The sequence below is a fragment of the Tiliqua scincoides genome, chromosome 1 (genome assembly GCF_035046505.1).
Source record: "Tiliqua scincoides isolate rTilSci1 chromosome 1, rTilSci1.hap2, whole genome shotgun sequence".
NCBI classification, from domain to species: Eukaryota; Metazoa; Chordata; class Lepidosauria; order Squamata; family Scincidae; genus Tiliqua; species Tiliqua scincoides.
The window spans coordinates 230,594,065-230,610,780 of record NC_089821.1 but is presented as its reverse complement, the minus strand read 5'-3'; the positions used below and the strand labels follow the sequence as shown (position 1 = coordinate 230,610,780).

Genomic DNA, 16,716 nt, shown 5'->3' with positions numbered 1-16,716 from the left:
AGTGATTCTTCCAAGGACTAGGACAGGACTAAAACAGAAAGGCAATGCACTGGTTCAACTCAGCTCTCCCCACCTGATAATAAGGCTGCAATGCTGAGCATACAAACTAGGGAAAATCCTATTTAATTCAATGGAACTTCTCTGTTACCTTTGTTATGATCAGGCTGCTGAAACTGATGTTGATGTATAGTAGATGGTATTCAATATCATTGCTGCGGTCAAGTGTCTAAGAGAACCTGAGGCAAAGCCCTACATGGCCTCCCTGGCTGCCCTGATGGCACACAGGGCACTATCACTGCCACAGCTATTGAGGGTTCAGGAGTCAGCCCAGCCAATGTGACTCTGATTAGCAGGGGTCTTCAACCAATGCCCAACTTGCTTGATCCCTGCCCTGAAATTCCTTTTTGGGTGATAAAACCCAGCAAAATAAAAAGTTTATATCAAGAGAACACCAAATATTAGTAAGGTAGTATATTAGTAAGATAGTAACGGTAAGAAAACATTAGTGTCACTTTATTTACAGCATTAACAGTAGCAAATATTAGTAAGATAGTAACACATACTGTATATATCTTGAATATATTATCTATTAACTATGTTAAAGACTGAAAGGAGAGGAAAAATGCACTTTCAAGCTTATAATGAGTTATGGGCAGATTGAACAGAGTGTAAAAATTGAATGAAAATGTACCGTTAATGTATATTGATGTATGCCTTTGGTTTTGAACCTTTCCCCCCCCCCAATAATAACCATAGCAATTAAAACATAACACATAAAGAAGATGCAACATTGATTACATCACAAAGACAAATTAGATACATATCCAGTAAAGAACCACCAATGTTTTACCAGTGGGGGGTCCAGTATTAAGAGCATGAAATGTGAAGGACAGGTTGCTTACCTGTAACTATAGTTCTTTGAACAGTCATCTGTGCAGACAAATGTGATGGAGTTCTGCACTTACACAGAGCTGAGCTCAGAAGCTTCCAGAGATTTGCTGAATGCTCTGCTCCTGGTCTTGAGCTGGGGAAACCCCATGCATAATGTATGTCTCAAGGGTGCAAAGAATGCCTAATCCCTCAGTTCCCTTGAGGATTACCTCCTAAATTAAACTGTAGCATTCAGATCTAGAAGTTGGAGTTAGACCTACTGAGGCAATGACTGGGTGGGTCATTACATCTACACAGAATTTAATTATAGTAAGCAACCTGTCCTCTTTCTTTGTGGTCTCCATGCAGGCAGCACATAGTGGAGACTAGCTAGCTTTTCTCTTATCTGGATGTGGACACAGATTGATCAGGAGATGTTCTACAGAACACCATGCCCAAACAAGGTAACTTTTGACCTCACGTTTAGGGCATAATGCTTGAAAAAGGTCGATAGCATGAACCATGTTGCTGCTCTGCAGAGATCAGTGTGAAATACCTCTCATGTTCACAGAGGTGGATGAACTACTGTGGTGGAGTAGGCTATCAAGAAGGCCAATGTCTCTTAAGTCAAGAAGGAATGTCAGGGAGATAGTCTGAGAGACTAATTCTATGCATGCTTACTCAGGAGTAAGCCACTGTGTTCAGTGGGGTTTACTCTTAAATAGGTGTGTTTAGGAGTGCAGTCTTAAAGCACAATCTTATGCACGTCTACTCAGAAGTAAGCCTAATTTAGTTCAAGGGGGCTTACTCCCCTGTACATGTGCACAGTATTTCAGCCTTAGTCAGCCACTGGGTAGAAACACTTTTGCCCTTGAGGGGATCCTGGTAACAAACTGTTGATTGCCTTGGAATGATGCCGTTTTCTTAACACAGAAGGAAAGGGCTCACTTAGCATCTTTCTCCTTCTGAAGCTTGTTTTTTGGAACCAATGTCATTTGGGAGTGAAATGGTCCCATTGCTTTATCACCAACCATGACAATCCTCAACACCAGAGCCTTTGTTGACTTCAGTGCATAAAGGAAATTGTAGGCAGTGGTGAAGAAAGCAGGGCTGCAGAAAGCACAGACACTGCTGCAGTGGGAGTGAGGGTTCAGGTGAAAGTCTCCATTCATCTGCCTGGAAAAAATTTTTACAGTCAGTACAGGTATCAACTAAATGAGTCTCTCCCAAACAGAGAAAAGTACTTATCCATCACTGGAGAAGGTTTTTGCCCCACTGCAGTGATATTTTAAATAAGTGATTCTGTTTGCCAAATGAGGAGACAAAGCTAAGTAATTTAGTAATTTTTTTAGCTAATCGATGAAGGTGAAAGCTGAGATTAAAGTTGGTTGAAAAAATTTATGAGGGACAAAGAACAAAGAGAAGTGTTCTTCACAATTCAGTTTCAGCAGCCGTTTAAAAGAAAAAGAAGGACTTGGTGTTCTTCCTGTCCTCAAGGCACTGTGTGCATGAAGTTTCTCCCACTCGAGTGCAGGGGCAAAAGGCTTGACAAAGCTCTAGAAGCATTCAAGTGTGAATCTGCATGTGTGCAGAACTCCCTACATGTGACAGCATAGAGACCATGAAGAATAAGTTGTTCATAATGTAAGGGGATCGGGACAAGATCAGGGAAAGGAAGTAGAAAGGAAGCAACTAGTAATAAATCATTCAGTCATATTGATTTATTGTACTATTTTTGCTTTCCATCTAAAGGAAAGAGACAGTTCTCTATCACACCATCAGTTATAAAACCCAGCTCTGGGTCCTTCTGAAATCTTTAGATTATTAATAAGCACCTGTAATGAAAGTCCATAGTTTTAAACAAGCAAAATATAAGCTCTTTGATAGGCTAATCAGATTTATTCTGCATCTTATTTCATTACTTCAAGAACTTAAAACATCCTTCAACTTGAAATAAATATGGGAAAATAGTATATTTATCTGATTTGAGTTCTTCCTAACTCTATATCCAGTTTAAGAAAGAAATTTATGTAGCCTGTTGATTGTTCAGCCTGTGATGCTTTATGATCATTTAAAGAAAAGCCAGCAGAATGCTGTCAGCAGTGATGCCGACACCACCATAGCACAAAAATTATCAACCTTGTTAAACAAAGTCACATGGCTATGCTCGGTGGCAGAGGAATTGTTTCTATTGTATTTGATTTCTCTTCTGAAGTTCCCATTTTGATGCCTAATGATTAGGAATGTCTACTGGTGCTTCATTTTTAGGAGTTGCAGAAGAAAATGATCTGGTCAAGGATTCCTGTATGAGTGAACTTCCTCATCTGAATCAATAGAAAGGATAGCTCTGCATGCTATGTCCTTTCCACAACTGAATGAGGAAGTCCAGTCATGCAAAACCTCTATGTGAATATAGGACTGCCATAGGAAATCTCGGAATGAGGGCAAATTGTAGCCCTGAAAGCTGATGCTGCTTAGTTTTGTTTTGGATGCTGCTACTTAATGAAAAAAATATTCAAAATTTACAAACATTCATATTTTAAGGAGACTGTATATGATCAGTACTGATAGCCAAGAAATTACTGAAAAGACAATAAGGCACTAACAATGCAATCCTACACACTCTTACCTGAGAATAAGCCCCACGGAACACAACAGGACTTAACATCTGAGTAGCTATGCATAAAGTTGCACCGTAAATTAAATACTTTTAAGCCCCAGTGATTTCAAGTGTTTAACTCTCCCACTAAAAGCTATATTACTTGGGAGGTCTTAGATTTGGTTAATGCATATGCATTTGGTGTTTGTTGCAGTTCATGATGTTGAACCTTCATTTCATCACATGGGAGTGCATTTATAGCAAATAGCTATAGGAGAGTGATAGGGAAATATACCCTTCTAGTAAAGTTTTGCTATCAGAATTGATTCATATAAGCTTACACTTAAAATGCCATTTCTGTTCTGAAAAACTGTTGAATGTTGCCTTGTCTACTACATTTTATTTCTGCTGATGAAGCTCTTGATCCTTTAAAATTGTGCACAGTGACTTTGGTTATCAAGAATTAATTCAATTTTCTTTTGTTACATAAAAGTATATCCTTCAACATTCCCTTTCAATCCCACCTTCAAACCCAACTCTGGATCCTCCACTGATTTCCTACGATTGCACAAACCAATGCAGCCATAAAGCCACATTAAATACACAACAGAAATGCTACAGGAAGACTACAGCACATGGTGGGTTTTAATATCATATGCACACTTTTTTGACATCCAATCATCACAAAAACTTGGCCCACTAAGGAAATAAACACCACCAAATGAAGCAGAAAGAAAGAAAAAATTAAAAAGCTTGCTGCTCTTACATCTAGTGTGCCAGTTACTGTGCAAATCCTGAGAAAGGGAGGAAAAACAAAGATGTGGGGAAAGTTGGCATACAAACAGAAAGTTTGGAGAATACAACCATAATAACAACATAAAAAAAGGAAAAGGGGAAAGGAAAGAACAGAGCCCACAATTAGATTCTGAGAACAAAAACATACTACATGGTGTTCAGGAGCTGTACAGTGCTGACACAAAGCTAACAACAGGAAAAAGAAAGGCAATTTGTGTGTAATAATTACCACGCTCATGACTGATGACTGAGGAAGGGGAAGACAGGACATTTATTTCAAAGAAAAGAAAATGGGGGGAAAAAGAAAAACGTGAGAATTTGTTTCCAGTAGATTAAAAATATACGTTGCATTGCTTTTGAAAATCTAATTCTGTGTGAAACCAAAACATCAAAAGCAGGCAAACAAAAAAAATTCCTCAAATGAGGAAGCATAAAAATATCCTGATGTTAGAAAAGCCTTTCATGTTTGTTATTTATACATGCATGCTTTTTACATTTTAAGAACGTATGCGGAAGTTTAAAAGATAAATGAACTTGTTGAAATAAAAAATCATGAGCTAACACTATGAAGAACTATAAAAGCATCCATTAACAAAACTTATGTCTCCAGTGTCCAAATATACTGGAGAATAAATTTCAGTGAATCAATAGTCAAAAACAAATTTGTGCACAATCTGAAGACCAATGTTTACTCATATGAGCTGACTTTTCTAGAATGAGTACAAAAACCTTTTTATAACACTTTTTTTTTTAAGTTGCAGGGTATTTGAGTAAAGAATTTTAGAGAAAGGTTTTCAGTCAAGCTAATGTACATGGCTTTTAGCTTGATGAAAACACTTGAATGATAAGGATACACCAGGGTAATGTCTGCAGGCAAATTAGTCACTGATACATACACTATCAAAATAAGGACTATGAATTTACAAAACATAACAGTAAACAGTAATTTCTTTCCCATTAAAGAATAAAAATGTGAAATATGAAATGTTGATAGAGGAGAAAATTACCATTGGGAAGGAAGAGAAAGAATGGCTGTTTGATAGCACAGCTAGTAATAAAAAAATTATATACAATGATTCTAGACAGAAACAATAACAAAAAGACAGTAAAGAGATAGAATGAGTAGACAAGTGGGTTAAAGAGACAACCTGGTTCAAAATCAAAAGTTCAGATGCTAGGGTGTTGTTGTTTTTTTTTTTTTGGTTTTTTAAATGAAAGAAACTCAAGAAAAGGATCTAAACATACTTCCATGGCAAAAGTATTTCCTAAAGAAGCCACCTTCCTTTGACAGGTGTCATTTTAGGTTACTGAACCTGGTTAGACAGATCAGTTGGGAACCACTGACTTTATTTTATACTCAGTTTAGAAAGAGATTCTAAACAATTTAGCATGAATAAACATTTATTAATATAACTCAAATTGCTTGCAAATGTATGGTATACAGGAGGTCTGGTCTAGAGGGTAGAGCCTCCGTCTGCCTGAAGATAACATCCACAAGGTCGCCAGTTCGAGGACACCGGCACCGCGCGACCTTGAAGTAGCTGACAAGCTGAAGCCGAGCAATTCTATCTGCTCTGAGCGTGAGAGGATGGAGGCCAGAATGTGAAACCAGATCAGAGTGAAACACCTGGACTGTTGTGGTTCTTGAAAGATAGAACCTTCTTTCAATTGTAAAAATCCCTACAGGGATTTAATCAGCCCGCCTATGTAAACCGCCTTGAATAAAGTCTTGAATAAAGACCAAGAAAGGAAGTATATAAATACCTGTTGTTGTTAAAGCTCATTTTTCACTGGTTAAAAATTACTTCCGGCAAGAATTTTCCGGACACAAACTAATCATTCTGCTATCAGATATTTTAAAGTTTACCTTTATGTCAGTAGAAAAACATGGCATCATTTTGCTGCAGTCCTTCATTGGACACATTCAGAAAGGACTTACTTTCATTCAGTGGATGTGAAGAGAAAAGTCACAGATCATATTCATTAATATGGTAATACCTGATCCTTCTTCTGTTACCATGCCAAGGCCCTCTGCTTTGTTCTGGCGCTCAAAAGCATTTAGGTCAAGAACACTAAAATGCAAAAGGCAATACACTGCTGAAATCAATATTCCATGCTAGAGGACATGAACAGGAAAACAATCTTTTGTCCGTACTACTGTACATTTGGATTAATACAATGAAGTAAAAAACAATTATGCTAGTTTTTATTTGCAACTATGTCTATGAAGGAGCATTTGGTTATGCAGGCTGGGTCCATCTCTGGCAGTATGTAGAACCTCTGGTCATTTGCTCCGGTGGCTCCAATGCACACAGCAGCAGTGTGACATTTATGGGGGGGGGGGTTGTGATCAATTCAGGGGGAGTGGGAGAGGATAGGTTTCAGGTAAGCTCCCAATAAGTGGCGCAGGGGGACGATGGGACATGGGGTGCAGAGGAGGTGAAACATGGTTGGGGGAAGACAGAGAGGGGAGTGGTTCCGGTCCAGGAGGGGGCAGGATAGAAGTCACTGGCACATGCCGAATCCCAATCTGAGTAGAATAGCCCCATTGAGCAGGCTGTGGCACTACACAGGGTAAGGGAAGAAATGTTCCCTTACCCCAAGGAGATATCTAGCCTGCTCAATCCCAGTGCTGGATACAGCATGTGCAATGAAGCCCTGCTGCACCAACACTGGTTTGGATTGGGCTGTTCGTTTCTAAACTAATAATTTCCTGCCCACCTAGGAAGCTTCCTGAGTATACAGATATCACTACTTTGTTTGAGGATGGTTCTGGTTCACTGCTGTACTGATAGGCACAGGACCATCAGGCTTGTTATTAGCATATATGGATGATAAAATTAATGTGCAGAATAATAGACGTATTTGTTTTCTTACCTACAAGATTGCATAAGACCAGCAAGACTTTGAAAGAAGCCTACATCCTTTTTGTCCTTGAGATAGTCAAGCATTTTCTAAAAGAAACAATAAAAAACCATGCTTTTTAAATGTATGTATGAACTTGACATGCTTGTTAAGTAATTCCTGCACTACTTAAGAAATTTTGTAAGTTCTCAAGCAATCATAATCCTTAAATCACCTGCAAAAATGCATTATTTTAAATACAGAAATCCCTGTGTTTGAAGCAGCAGTTCCCAATCTTAATGGTACCATGACTCATCTTGTCCTCTGCACTGGGTTACAACACTCCTGGTAGTGCCGGGGAGGTCTCTTCTGAGTCGTTCCAGGTCAGTGACCCACTTTTCTGGTCTCTACGGGCCTCAGAATGGTCCATAGAAGGCTCCAAATGCCACTTCCGTTTTTCAGAGGCAAACTAGCTCTCGGAGGCTTCTGTGGGACATGCTAAGGCCTGAGGAGTTGGTTGCCAGACCAGCACAACCAGGTAGAAGCCTCCAGGGCTTCTCAGGGCTTCCAGAATTGCTCTGATTTGGAGTTACTTAAAGGGCAGACAGGAAGGCCCAGCTGACAACCCAACATATGAGCTCATGACCACCAGTGGGTCGCAGCTGACACTTTGGGAAAGACTGATTTAAAGCAAACACCCATTTGATGTTTAGATGCCAACCAATTACCTGCTGAACAGTAGAATTTCCTCCATTTAGGATGGCAATCCCAAGTTTTAGGGTTGCTGCAACCATAGGCCCCATCTCGCCTGAAAAAGAAACACTTAAAAATAAAATATCTGTAGCTTCTTTTTTATACAACAAATAAAATATGTAAAGTAGGCAAATTGTAAAACCAATTGTTAATAATTTGAGTATAAAGCATGAAGTGGCAACAGTCAGCCAACACAATAACTACATAAAAACACCAGTGAAAAATTAATAAAAAAGGGATGAAGATAAGAACATAAGAACAGCCCCGCTGGATCAGGCCATAGGCCCATCTAGTCCAGCTTCCTGTATCTCACAGCAGCCCACCAAATGCCCCAGGGAGCACACCAAATAACAAGAAACAAGAGACCTGCATCCTGGTGCCCTCCATTGCATATGACATAGCCCATTTCTAAAATCAGGAGGTTGCACATGCACATCATGGCTTGTAACTCATAATGGATTTTTCCTCCAGAAAACTTGTCCAATCCCCTTTTAAAGGCATCTAGGCCAGATGCTGTCACCACATCCTGTGGCAAAGAGTTCCACAGACCAACCACACGCTGAGTACAGAAATATTTTCTTTTGTCTGTCCTAACTCTCCCAACACTCAATTTGAGTGGATGTCCCCTGGTTCTGGTGTTATGCAAGAGTGTAAAGAGCATCTCTCTATCCACTTTATCCTTCCCCTGCATAATTATCACTTACTAAGACAAAAATGAGGAGATGAACTACAAAGAGCTTCTATTGAACAATGGTATATTTTTTCTTGTGAAGATTAACAGAGTTCTAGTACCCAACAAAGCAAGAGGTTTTAGAGATCCTTAAGTTTCTTTTTCTCTTGTTTCCCATTGTTTATAAATTGGAAGCAATTTAAAGTATAGACTTAATTGGAAACAGAATTTTGAAATTGAAATTTGGAAGAAGATTATGTTAGTGGAAATCTTGCCCTTTATTTCTGTCTCAATCATATGATTACTTTCATTTTCAAATACAGGCAGCCACCGGTATCAGTGGGGGATAAGTCGTCCCTGTCGTCGTCCCCGGATATCAGAAATTGTGGATAAAAGGGATCCTATCACCACAAACCCTGCATCCATTACCATTATTACTATCACACCATGCAATAACGTATCTTCCTTTTTCAGAAGCTATACAGAAAGCATGCAAGCTTATAAAAGGACAAGCAGGCTAGAGCACCAGCAGACAGCCACTAGAAAACACACTGCTGGGGTGAGGAGGACCAGTTATTCTCCCCCTGGTAAATAAAAAAGGAGCACCCACTTGAAAAAGTGCCTCTTACCCAGTTAGCAGGGGTTAAAACCTAGCCCAAAGTTCAGTCTGGCCAATCGGAAGAGGAACAAAAAATTCCTAGCTGGCCCCACAAGGCGGTCAGGTAATCTCAGACTGTTTAGTGGGCAGGGGGCTGGTTGCATCATTGCCGAACAAAATTGGCTGCAGAAGGCCTTGGTGCTGCGAAACAGCATGCCAAAGCCCTCTCACTTCTGGCCTGCCTAGAGGCAGCCTGGTATTTCATGCAGGGGGAGAAACCTAACAGTGAAGCCTCCCTCTGCAGGTATGGATGGAGCTCCAGATCAGCTACAAGGCCAGGGAGGACAGTAGCCATTTTCATTTCCTAGAATCAGCAGCACATAGTGCAAGATTATAATCTAATATAGAAAGAAACAGGTTCAGCTGTGATAACAGTTGGGAGTTGGACAGACATTCCTTGCCACAGCCAACACCAGGAGGAGCACTCCTAAACTACGGACCTGATCCTTCAAAGGGAGGGCAGTCCCATCCACAACCAGACTACACTTCATCACTGGGTCAGCAGATCTCCTGACCAACAGTTCCTTGTGCAGGATCAATTGCAGTTTGTTTGCTCTCATCCAGCACACCAGACAATGGTTGAGAACTTCCATTGCCTCCCTGGTCAAAAATGAAAGCCATCTACAAACTGGTGACACCCAAATTCTCAGATGACCCCTCTCAGCAGAGGATTTGCTCTTGTCTATTATTCCCACTACAAAGGAAGTCAATGGCAGTATCCTCTGGTTCTGCCTCTATGACCACCACAACATCAGGCAAGATCTGGAAAATTCCACACCTTACACCAAGGAGGATAAAAAAAGGGAAAATATGAGAGGCAGCCACAGTTCCTCTTCTTTCAAGAACATGCTGTGCCTAGTCTCCTCCTCCTTTCTTTCCAACAGCTTAGAGGCAAATGGCTGGAGCAGGCCAAGGAAGGAGAACGCTCCCTTTCCTTAGTATACCCTGTATTTCATCTTGCTTCAAGCCTATTTGTGAAGAAGGCAGCTAGACTACAGTGATGGTAGGGCCATTTGTGTGTTTTAGAAGCCTCCAAGGCCTCATTGGGCAATGCAGGTCCAGCAGTGCAATAGCTGGGCTACTGTTGTGCACTGCTGGGTAGATGCTGTAAATGGCAAGAGGCGCAGCACACACAGAGCAGTGGCCAGAGGGGGCTCTGCAAGTGATGGTAAGTTGGCAACAGGGGTGGGCCATGGGCAGGGAAGGGGAACAGTGGGGCACCCGGTGCAAACACTTCCTGAAAAAGCTTTAAAGAATTTAGCCGAACAATGCTAAAGACGCAGAAAAATGCTTATATAACGGAAAAGCCTTTACCTTTACTGGCACTAATTGTCTGAAGGACCATTTCAGCAGCTCCCCGATCATGTAGCCTTGCTTGCTGGTACAGAAGCTTTTGTTTTTCCATTTCTTTTTCCTGAACACAAATCCCAGAGTTGAGGCCTTAAATTGCTAATAGTTCTTTGTAATTCTCTGTACAAATGGGCTCTACTGCAACTTGGGGTCTAATACAATATACATGATACTGTACTATCAACCATCTCTTTTCCAGACATCCAGCTAAAGATCTTCTCACTCTGTTTTGTGAAGGATTCTTTGAGCTAGACTGTTCAGTAGTGAATGGTCTCAGAAATAATTGGGTTCATTGTTCCTGGTTTGTATAGTCAATTTATCTTAAACGTGTACTTTTGTACTCTTTTTGTGTAAATTTTCACATTACTGTATAGCGTGAGGGTTGCTTAAAAGTGCTCAGTGCATATTGCAAGTTTATATATGATGGAAGAGTACAGAATGTATTCAGAATTCTTAGATAATCCGATGCAAAATTTAGAGAAATTTAAAATTTAGGTCTTCAAACAGATGACCCAAATATGGTAAGTTCTGTTTTACATGATTGATTGGCAATATATCCAAGGACTGGGCATTGCTGCTCTTTGCTTTCTTGAAGATAGCAATCCTATACACATTTACCTGAGAGTAAGTCCCATTAAATTTAGTGGGGCTTACTTCTGAATAGACATGATGCACAGGATTGCACTGTAAACTTTACTCAAAACCCAAAACAAAGTGTAATGCAAGAGCACCAACGCACAGCTAATTCTAGCTAGCTTTAACACTTCATGTAGCTAGTGTCAGACTCCCTGAAAATGCAGAATTATAGCGGAAAAGTAGACGTTGCAGAGAGCCCTACAACGATACGGCAATGGGGCATGACATCATCAACTAGTGTCACATTCAAAAACACAGCGGCCAAATTATGTATGACCTAAAAGCAACTGCAGCAGGAGTAGCCATGTACACAGTTTTGTTGACATAAACATTCATTCTAAAGAACAGAAAAGAGACACTGGAAGATAGAAGAGGTTTTAAAAATGAAGAGTTGTCAGATATTAAATGTTTAAAAACCTAAATACTGAGGGGAAAACTGGGGATGACTACAAGAAATGAGATGCATTTCATCTAAATCAGGTTGCAATTGTTTGTGCACTGACATGAGATAAAGCCCTATTAAATACAGTGAGCTTTACTTCTATGTAGGCCTAAAGAGGATTGAGCTACGTCAATGATATTATTACCAGAGAGTTCATCTTGAAGCCTGAAATTTGTTTTATACTGTACAATACAAAAAACAAAACAGTGAGTTGCATCCAAAGTACATTCAAAACAGGGTTGCAGAGGGAGTGGTAATCCCTGGAAACTGGACATAGCAAGCGGAGCTCTGCTTATGGAAGATGCTTCTGTTGGTTAGGGACAATTCCCCCCTTCTGTTACAGAACCTTGTGCCACATTCCACCTCATTTCCAAGGGTACCCTGACTTTCAGGGAGACGTTTTGGGTGGGCTGTGGGGCAAAGGAAAGTCTGTTTCTGCCAGCTTTTTGGCACTTATGGATAGCATGTTGGATGCAACCCACAGCCTAGAAATAAAATGGGTATGTTCTTCTCTCACCTACTGTTGAGGATTCCTATAGTTATTAATGATCTGAGTAAAGCATAAATAAGGAAAAAGGAGCACATAAGAGCATTGCATTGCTGTTATTGTCATTTGAACACTTTGCCTTCTTTTTTAAACCTCTTCCTATGAGAGGGAAAAACAAAAACAGAACCACACACAAACAAAACATCATTACAACACTGTTTAAAAAAGCTGCAATACAGTATATTTCCTATTTCCGAAGCCTTTAAAAATTGAACAAGTTGTATCCTAACCATGAGCAGAGCAGGACACAGCACTACCGTGGGAAACTCCTCCTACTTGCCTAAAGATCACTGCAAGAAACCCCCCCCCCTCCACACACAGGAGGCCCCCTGTATGAGTGTAGTGCTTCTCACATGGACAGAGCTGTTTGCAAATGGTGTTATTTATTTTAATCAAAGTAAGCCCATTGTGTTCAGTAAAACTTCAGCTGTAATCCTGTCTTACCGGAAACAAACACCTCTCCCCATGGACAAAGGAGCTTAGCTTCCAATAAGGAGCACTCTGCGGTGGGTTAGGATACAACCCAATATTTTTAATCTCCTACATTTCATGTTTTAGACCCAACAATCTTTTCCTTTCCATTCCAATTTTCACTGATGTATTTTGTTAGTAAAGAGAACATGAAAAAGTACATTGTTAGGTCGTCTTTCCTTTTTCATCTGAAATGATCCAAGGTCAAAGGTTTGGGCAGTCTGAAGAAAATGGAGCATCATGGATCTATATTCTTTAGGAAGCAGTCCTGTAAGTAGTTTCCAATGGCAAGCTGCACTTTCCTGAGTACTTCCCCATGAGAGGAAGCATGCCCCTTCCTACATAGAGGCTAAATAGGACTCTAAGAACCAATCTACATGTTACAAAAAGAATGTGGCACAGCCATTAAAGTAGCAAGTAACAACAGATCTTGCCATTTTTCAATATTTTCAATATTTTTTTTTATTTTTTTTTAAAAACAGTTTTAGGACCAAAAGAATACAATCACTCAATGTGGAAAAGGCCATTATTTCAATCTAAGCACTACTGGACACACAGAAGGTGATGTATGCACATGTGTGATATGTGCATTACAATAATTTTCATGCTGAAAGTCTGAACTGCATTTTTTTCAGTGTTATTAGCATTTTTTTCAGTGTTATAAACCAGGGGTCTCCAAACTCAGGCGAGAGCTTCAGTCCAACCCGTGGCCAGCCTCTGATCCCCTGAGAGCCTCTGGCCCAGTTGACCAAACACAACCAGAGTTGTGCTTGTGGGGTGGGGAAATGGGGATCCATTTAAGTGCGCGCGCTTTATTTCTTGGGCAGTGTTGGTGCTTGGAGAAATCTTGGATATTTGAGCCCATTCATTCATTTCAGTTATTCATCTAAGTTCCATCTCTAATGTATTTATTTATATTTTATTTTATTTTTTTCCCCCGGCCCTCGACCCCGCGCCAGATATTTGATGCGGCCCTTTGGCCGAAAAGTTTAGAGACCCTTGTTATAAACACTAAAGTGATCAGGCTGAGTAATTCAAGCTAAAGAGGGTATCTGTACGGTAGTCCAAGAGTTCAGGAATGGTGCATGTTCTAAAATGGTGTTCTTAAGAGAGACCCATCTTCAGTTCAACCTTGAGTGCTAGCAGTTTTATCTGAGAGTGCAAGATTGTCACAAGAGTCTGGTTAGAGATACAGCTGCAGATAGGAGTGTTGCAAAGAGGAGGAGAAGCCCACAGCCAAGATACACAGAAGGAATATTGCAAGTCGGTGTCAAGCTGGGGTAGGAGAGAGATAAATCCTCTCAGAAGTCCTAGAATGGTACATGACTTCATTGTACAACTGAAGTTTTTTGAAGTTATAAATGACAGAGGATAAGGAATCAAAGAGTAAGTTAATAAATTCGACAGCTTCTGAAGTAGTATTCTAATTGTAGATCCTACAATTCAACCTGCCTTCCTTTCTCTGTAAGTCAGCCTAGAAAAAAATACTATCATGGAGGCCTGAAAGTTCATTTTTCTTCCTACATTTCCTCATATCACTGTTCCCATGTGAACCTATAATCTCATCTCCTTCCAGCATTTTCTAACACCTATCTGGATTCCAGAAGCCGTTCTATTGCCACACCATGTAGCCCTAATGTGACTCACAAATATACTGGACTAAATTTAGAATAATTAATACCAATAAAAGAATAATTAGACAAACCTATCATAGTGAAGTTACTCATATTCCTATACATTGGGAAACTGTACCTATATAGAGCATATATAAGGGGCAGTGATAAAATCCAATCCTTGTGTGGTATGATATAGGATCAATTCACTTATTTTCGTAATTAGGGAACATGTGTAATCAAGCCCTCTCTATTTGAACTAGCCTCTGCAGTAAGGCAGCAAACTGCCTTTCCTGGAAGACTACAGAGGGGCAGTGGCTGGAAACTGCCTCCATCACATTAACCCTCACCAGTTTTGGCCAAGCTTTCTTGGCAAAAAGAGATCCCAGCTGCTACTACTTGGCTCAATTCCCTTTCTATTTGTTTTGATACTGTTTTTCTCTGAAAAAATAGGTGGATACCATCATGACCCTGGCAGCTTTTTACAAGCTGTGGGAAAAATGAGAATCCCCCAGTTTGGTACTGCCAAAAGAATGCAGAGGTTCAATACTCTGAAACAAAGTCTAAGATGGCTTACACCACAAAGAATTAAAAACATCAAAAATAGCAACAATTAACAAAAAGCAGTAAGAACCACTAATAACACATGACAGTGAAAATGATATTCTCAGGCAAGTCACAGGCCCAGAGAAACAAAAATTGTACCATTTTATGCTGAAATGCAACCACAAATGATAAAAACAATTAACACCTTTCAAGGTTACTTTGGATAGGAGGGACAAAATAGCCGCCTTGGGTGCCCTTCAGGGAGAAAGGCGGAATATAAATTGAATAAATAAATAATAAAATTGAAATAAGCCTTGATATATTAATTCACCCCATATGTTACAACCAGTTTCAGTGCCTTTCCCCCATACATTCCTATGCTGAGTACATTATTGCTCTGCAAGAAAGAAATGGTACAGGGTATTTGTCAACGTGACCACAGAACAGATCCATGACACATCCAAAATTTGGCCAGTTTCCTAAAAGGGCAAAATTCCACATCATTAACTTGCACGTTGTGACAAGAGACATAACTCTGGCTGGGTTAATCAAAAGCAAGCCTACTGGGCTGCCTTGCTAGCAGAATTACCTTTGCCTTGTGCTCAGCTGGGATAGAGAAAGCCACACTTCCCCAGCTACTACAAGTGGGGTATCCCTTATCTGAACCACTTGGGACTAGAAGTGTTCCAGATTTTGGAATTTCTGGATTTTAAAATCCTTACATAAACAACTATTCCAAAGCTGGCTGTTGGCGCAGTGCAATGGAATGGCAAGGCTGCGTGCCATAACACAATGCCTGTGAGAGGCAGCTGCTCAGACTCCTCCTGTAAAGCCTTAATATAATTATAGTTATAACTATAACTATAACTAGTTATATATATATAACTATATATATATAACTCATATATATATATATATATATATATATATATATATATATATATATATATATATATATATATATATAACTATATATATATATATATATATATAACTAACTAACTATATATATATATAGTTATAGTTATAGTTATAGTTATAACTATAACTATATATAAAATAACTATAGGCCGGTCAGCCTAACATCCATACCGGGTAAGATGGTGGAATGCCTCAAAGATAGGATCTCAAAACACATAGACAAACAGGCCTTGCTGAGGGAGAATCAGCATGGCTTCTGTAAGGGTAAGTCTTGCCTCACAAACCTTTTAGAATTCTTTGAAAAGGTCAACAGGCATGTGGATGCGGGAGAACCCGTGGACATTATATATCTGGACTTTCAGAAGGCGTTTGACACGGTCCCTCACCAAAGACTACTGAAAAAACTCCACAGTCAGGGAATTAGAGGACAGGTCCTCTCGTGGATTGAGAACTGGTTGGAGGCCAGGAAGCAGAGAGTGGGTGTCAATGGGCAATTTTCACAATGGAGAGAGGTGAAAAGCGGTGTGCCCCAAGAATCTGTCCTGGGACTGGTGCTTTTCAACCTCTTCATAAATGACCTGGAGACAGGTTTGAGCAGTGAAGTGGCTAGGTTTGCAGATGACACCAAACTTTTCCAAGTGGTGAAGACCAGAAGTGATTGTGAGGAGCTCCAGAAGGATCTCTCCAGACTGGCAGAATGGGCAGCAAAATGGCAGACGCGCTTCAATGTCAGTAAGTGTAAAGTCATGCACATTGGGGCAAAAAATCAAAACTTTAGATATAGGCTGATGGGTTCTGAGCTGTCTGTGACAGATCAGGAGAGAGATCTTGGGTTGGTGGTGGACAGGTCGATGAAAGTGTCGACCCAATGTGCGGCGGCAGTGAAGAAGGCCAATTCTATGCTTGGGATCATTAGGAAGGGTATTGAGAACAAAACGGCTAGTATTATCATGCCGTTGTACAAATCTATGGTAAGGCCACACCTGGAGTATTGTGTCCAG

The 16,716-nt window shown here is 40.1% G+C and overlaps 1 protein-coding gene across 10 annotated transcripts in view; it reads right to left on the bottom strand.

The window, feature by feature from the left end:
* RYR2 (ryanodine receptor 2) overlaps positions 1 to 16,716 on the bottom strand; it is a 383,349-nt gene that overhangs the window by 50,609 nt on the left and 316,024 nt on the right. For all 10 annotated transcript variants that reach the window (XM_066617218.1, XM_066617226.1, XM_066617235.1 and 7 more), the window contains 4 exons: positions 10,504 to 10,603; positions 7,837 to 7,916; positions 7,142 to 7,218; positions 6,263 to 6,336 (listed from right to left, as the gene is read on the bottom strand). In XM_066617218.1, the coding sequence (XP_066473315.1) occupies positions 6,263 to 6,336; positions 7,142 to 7,218; positions 7,837 to 7,916; positions 10,504 to 10,603 (331 nt within the window). The remainder of the gene's footprint in view (positions 1 to 6,262; positions 6,337 to 7,141; positions 7,219 to 7,836; positions 7,917 to 10,503; positions 10,604 to 16,716) is intronic.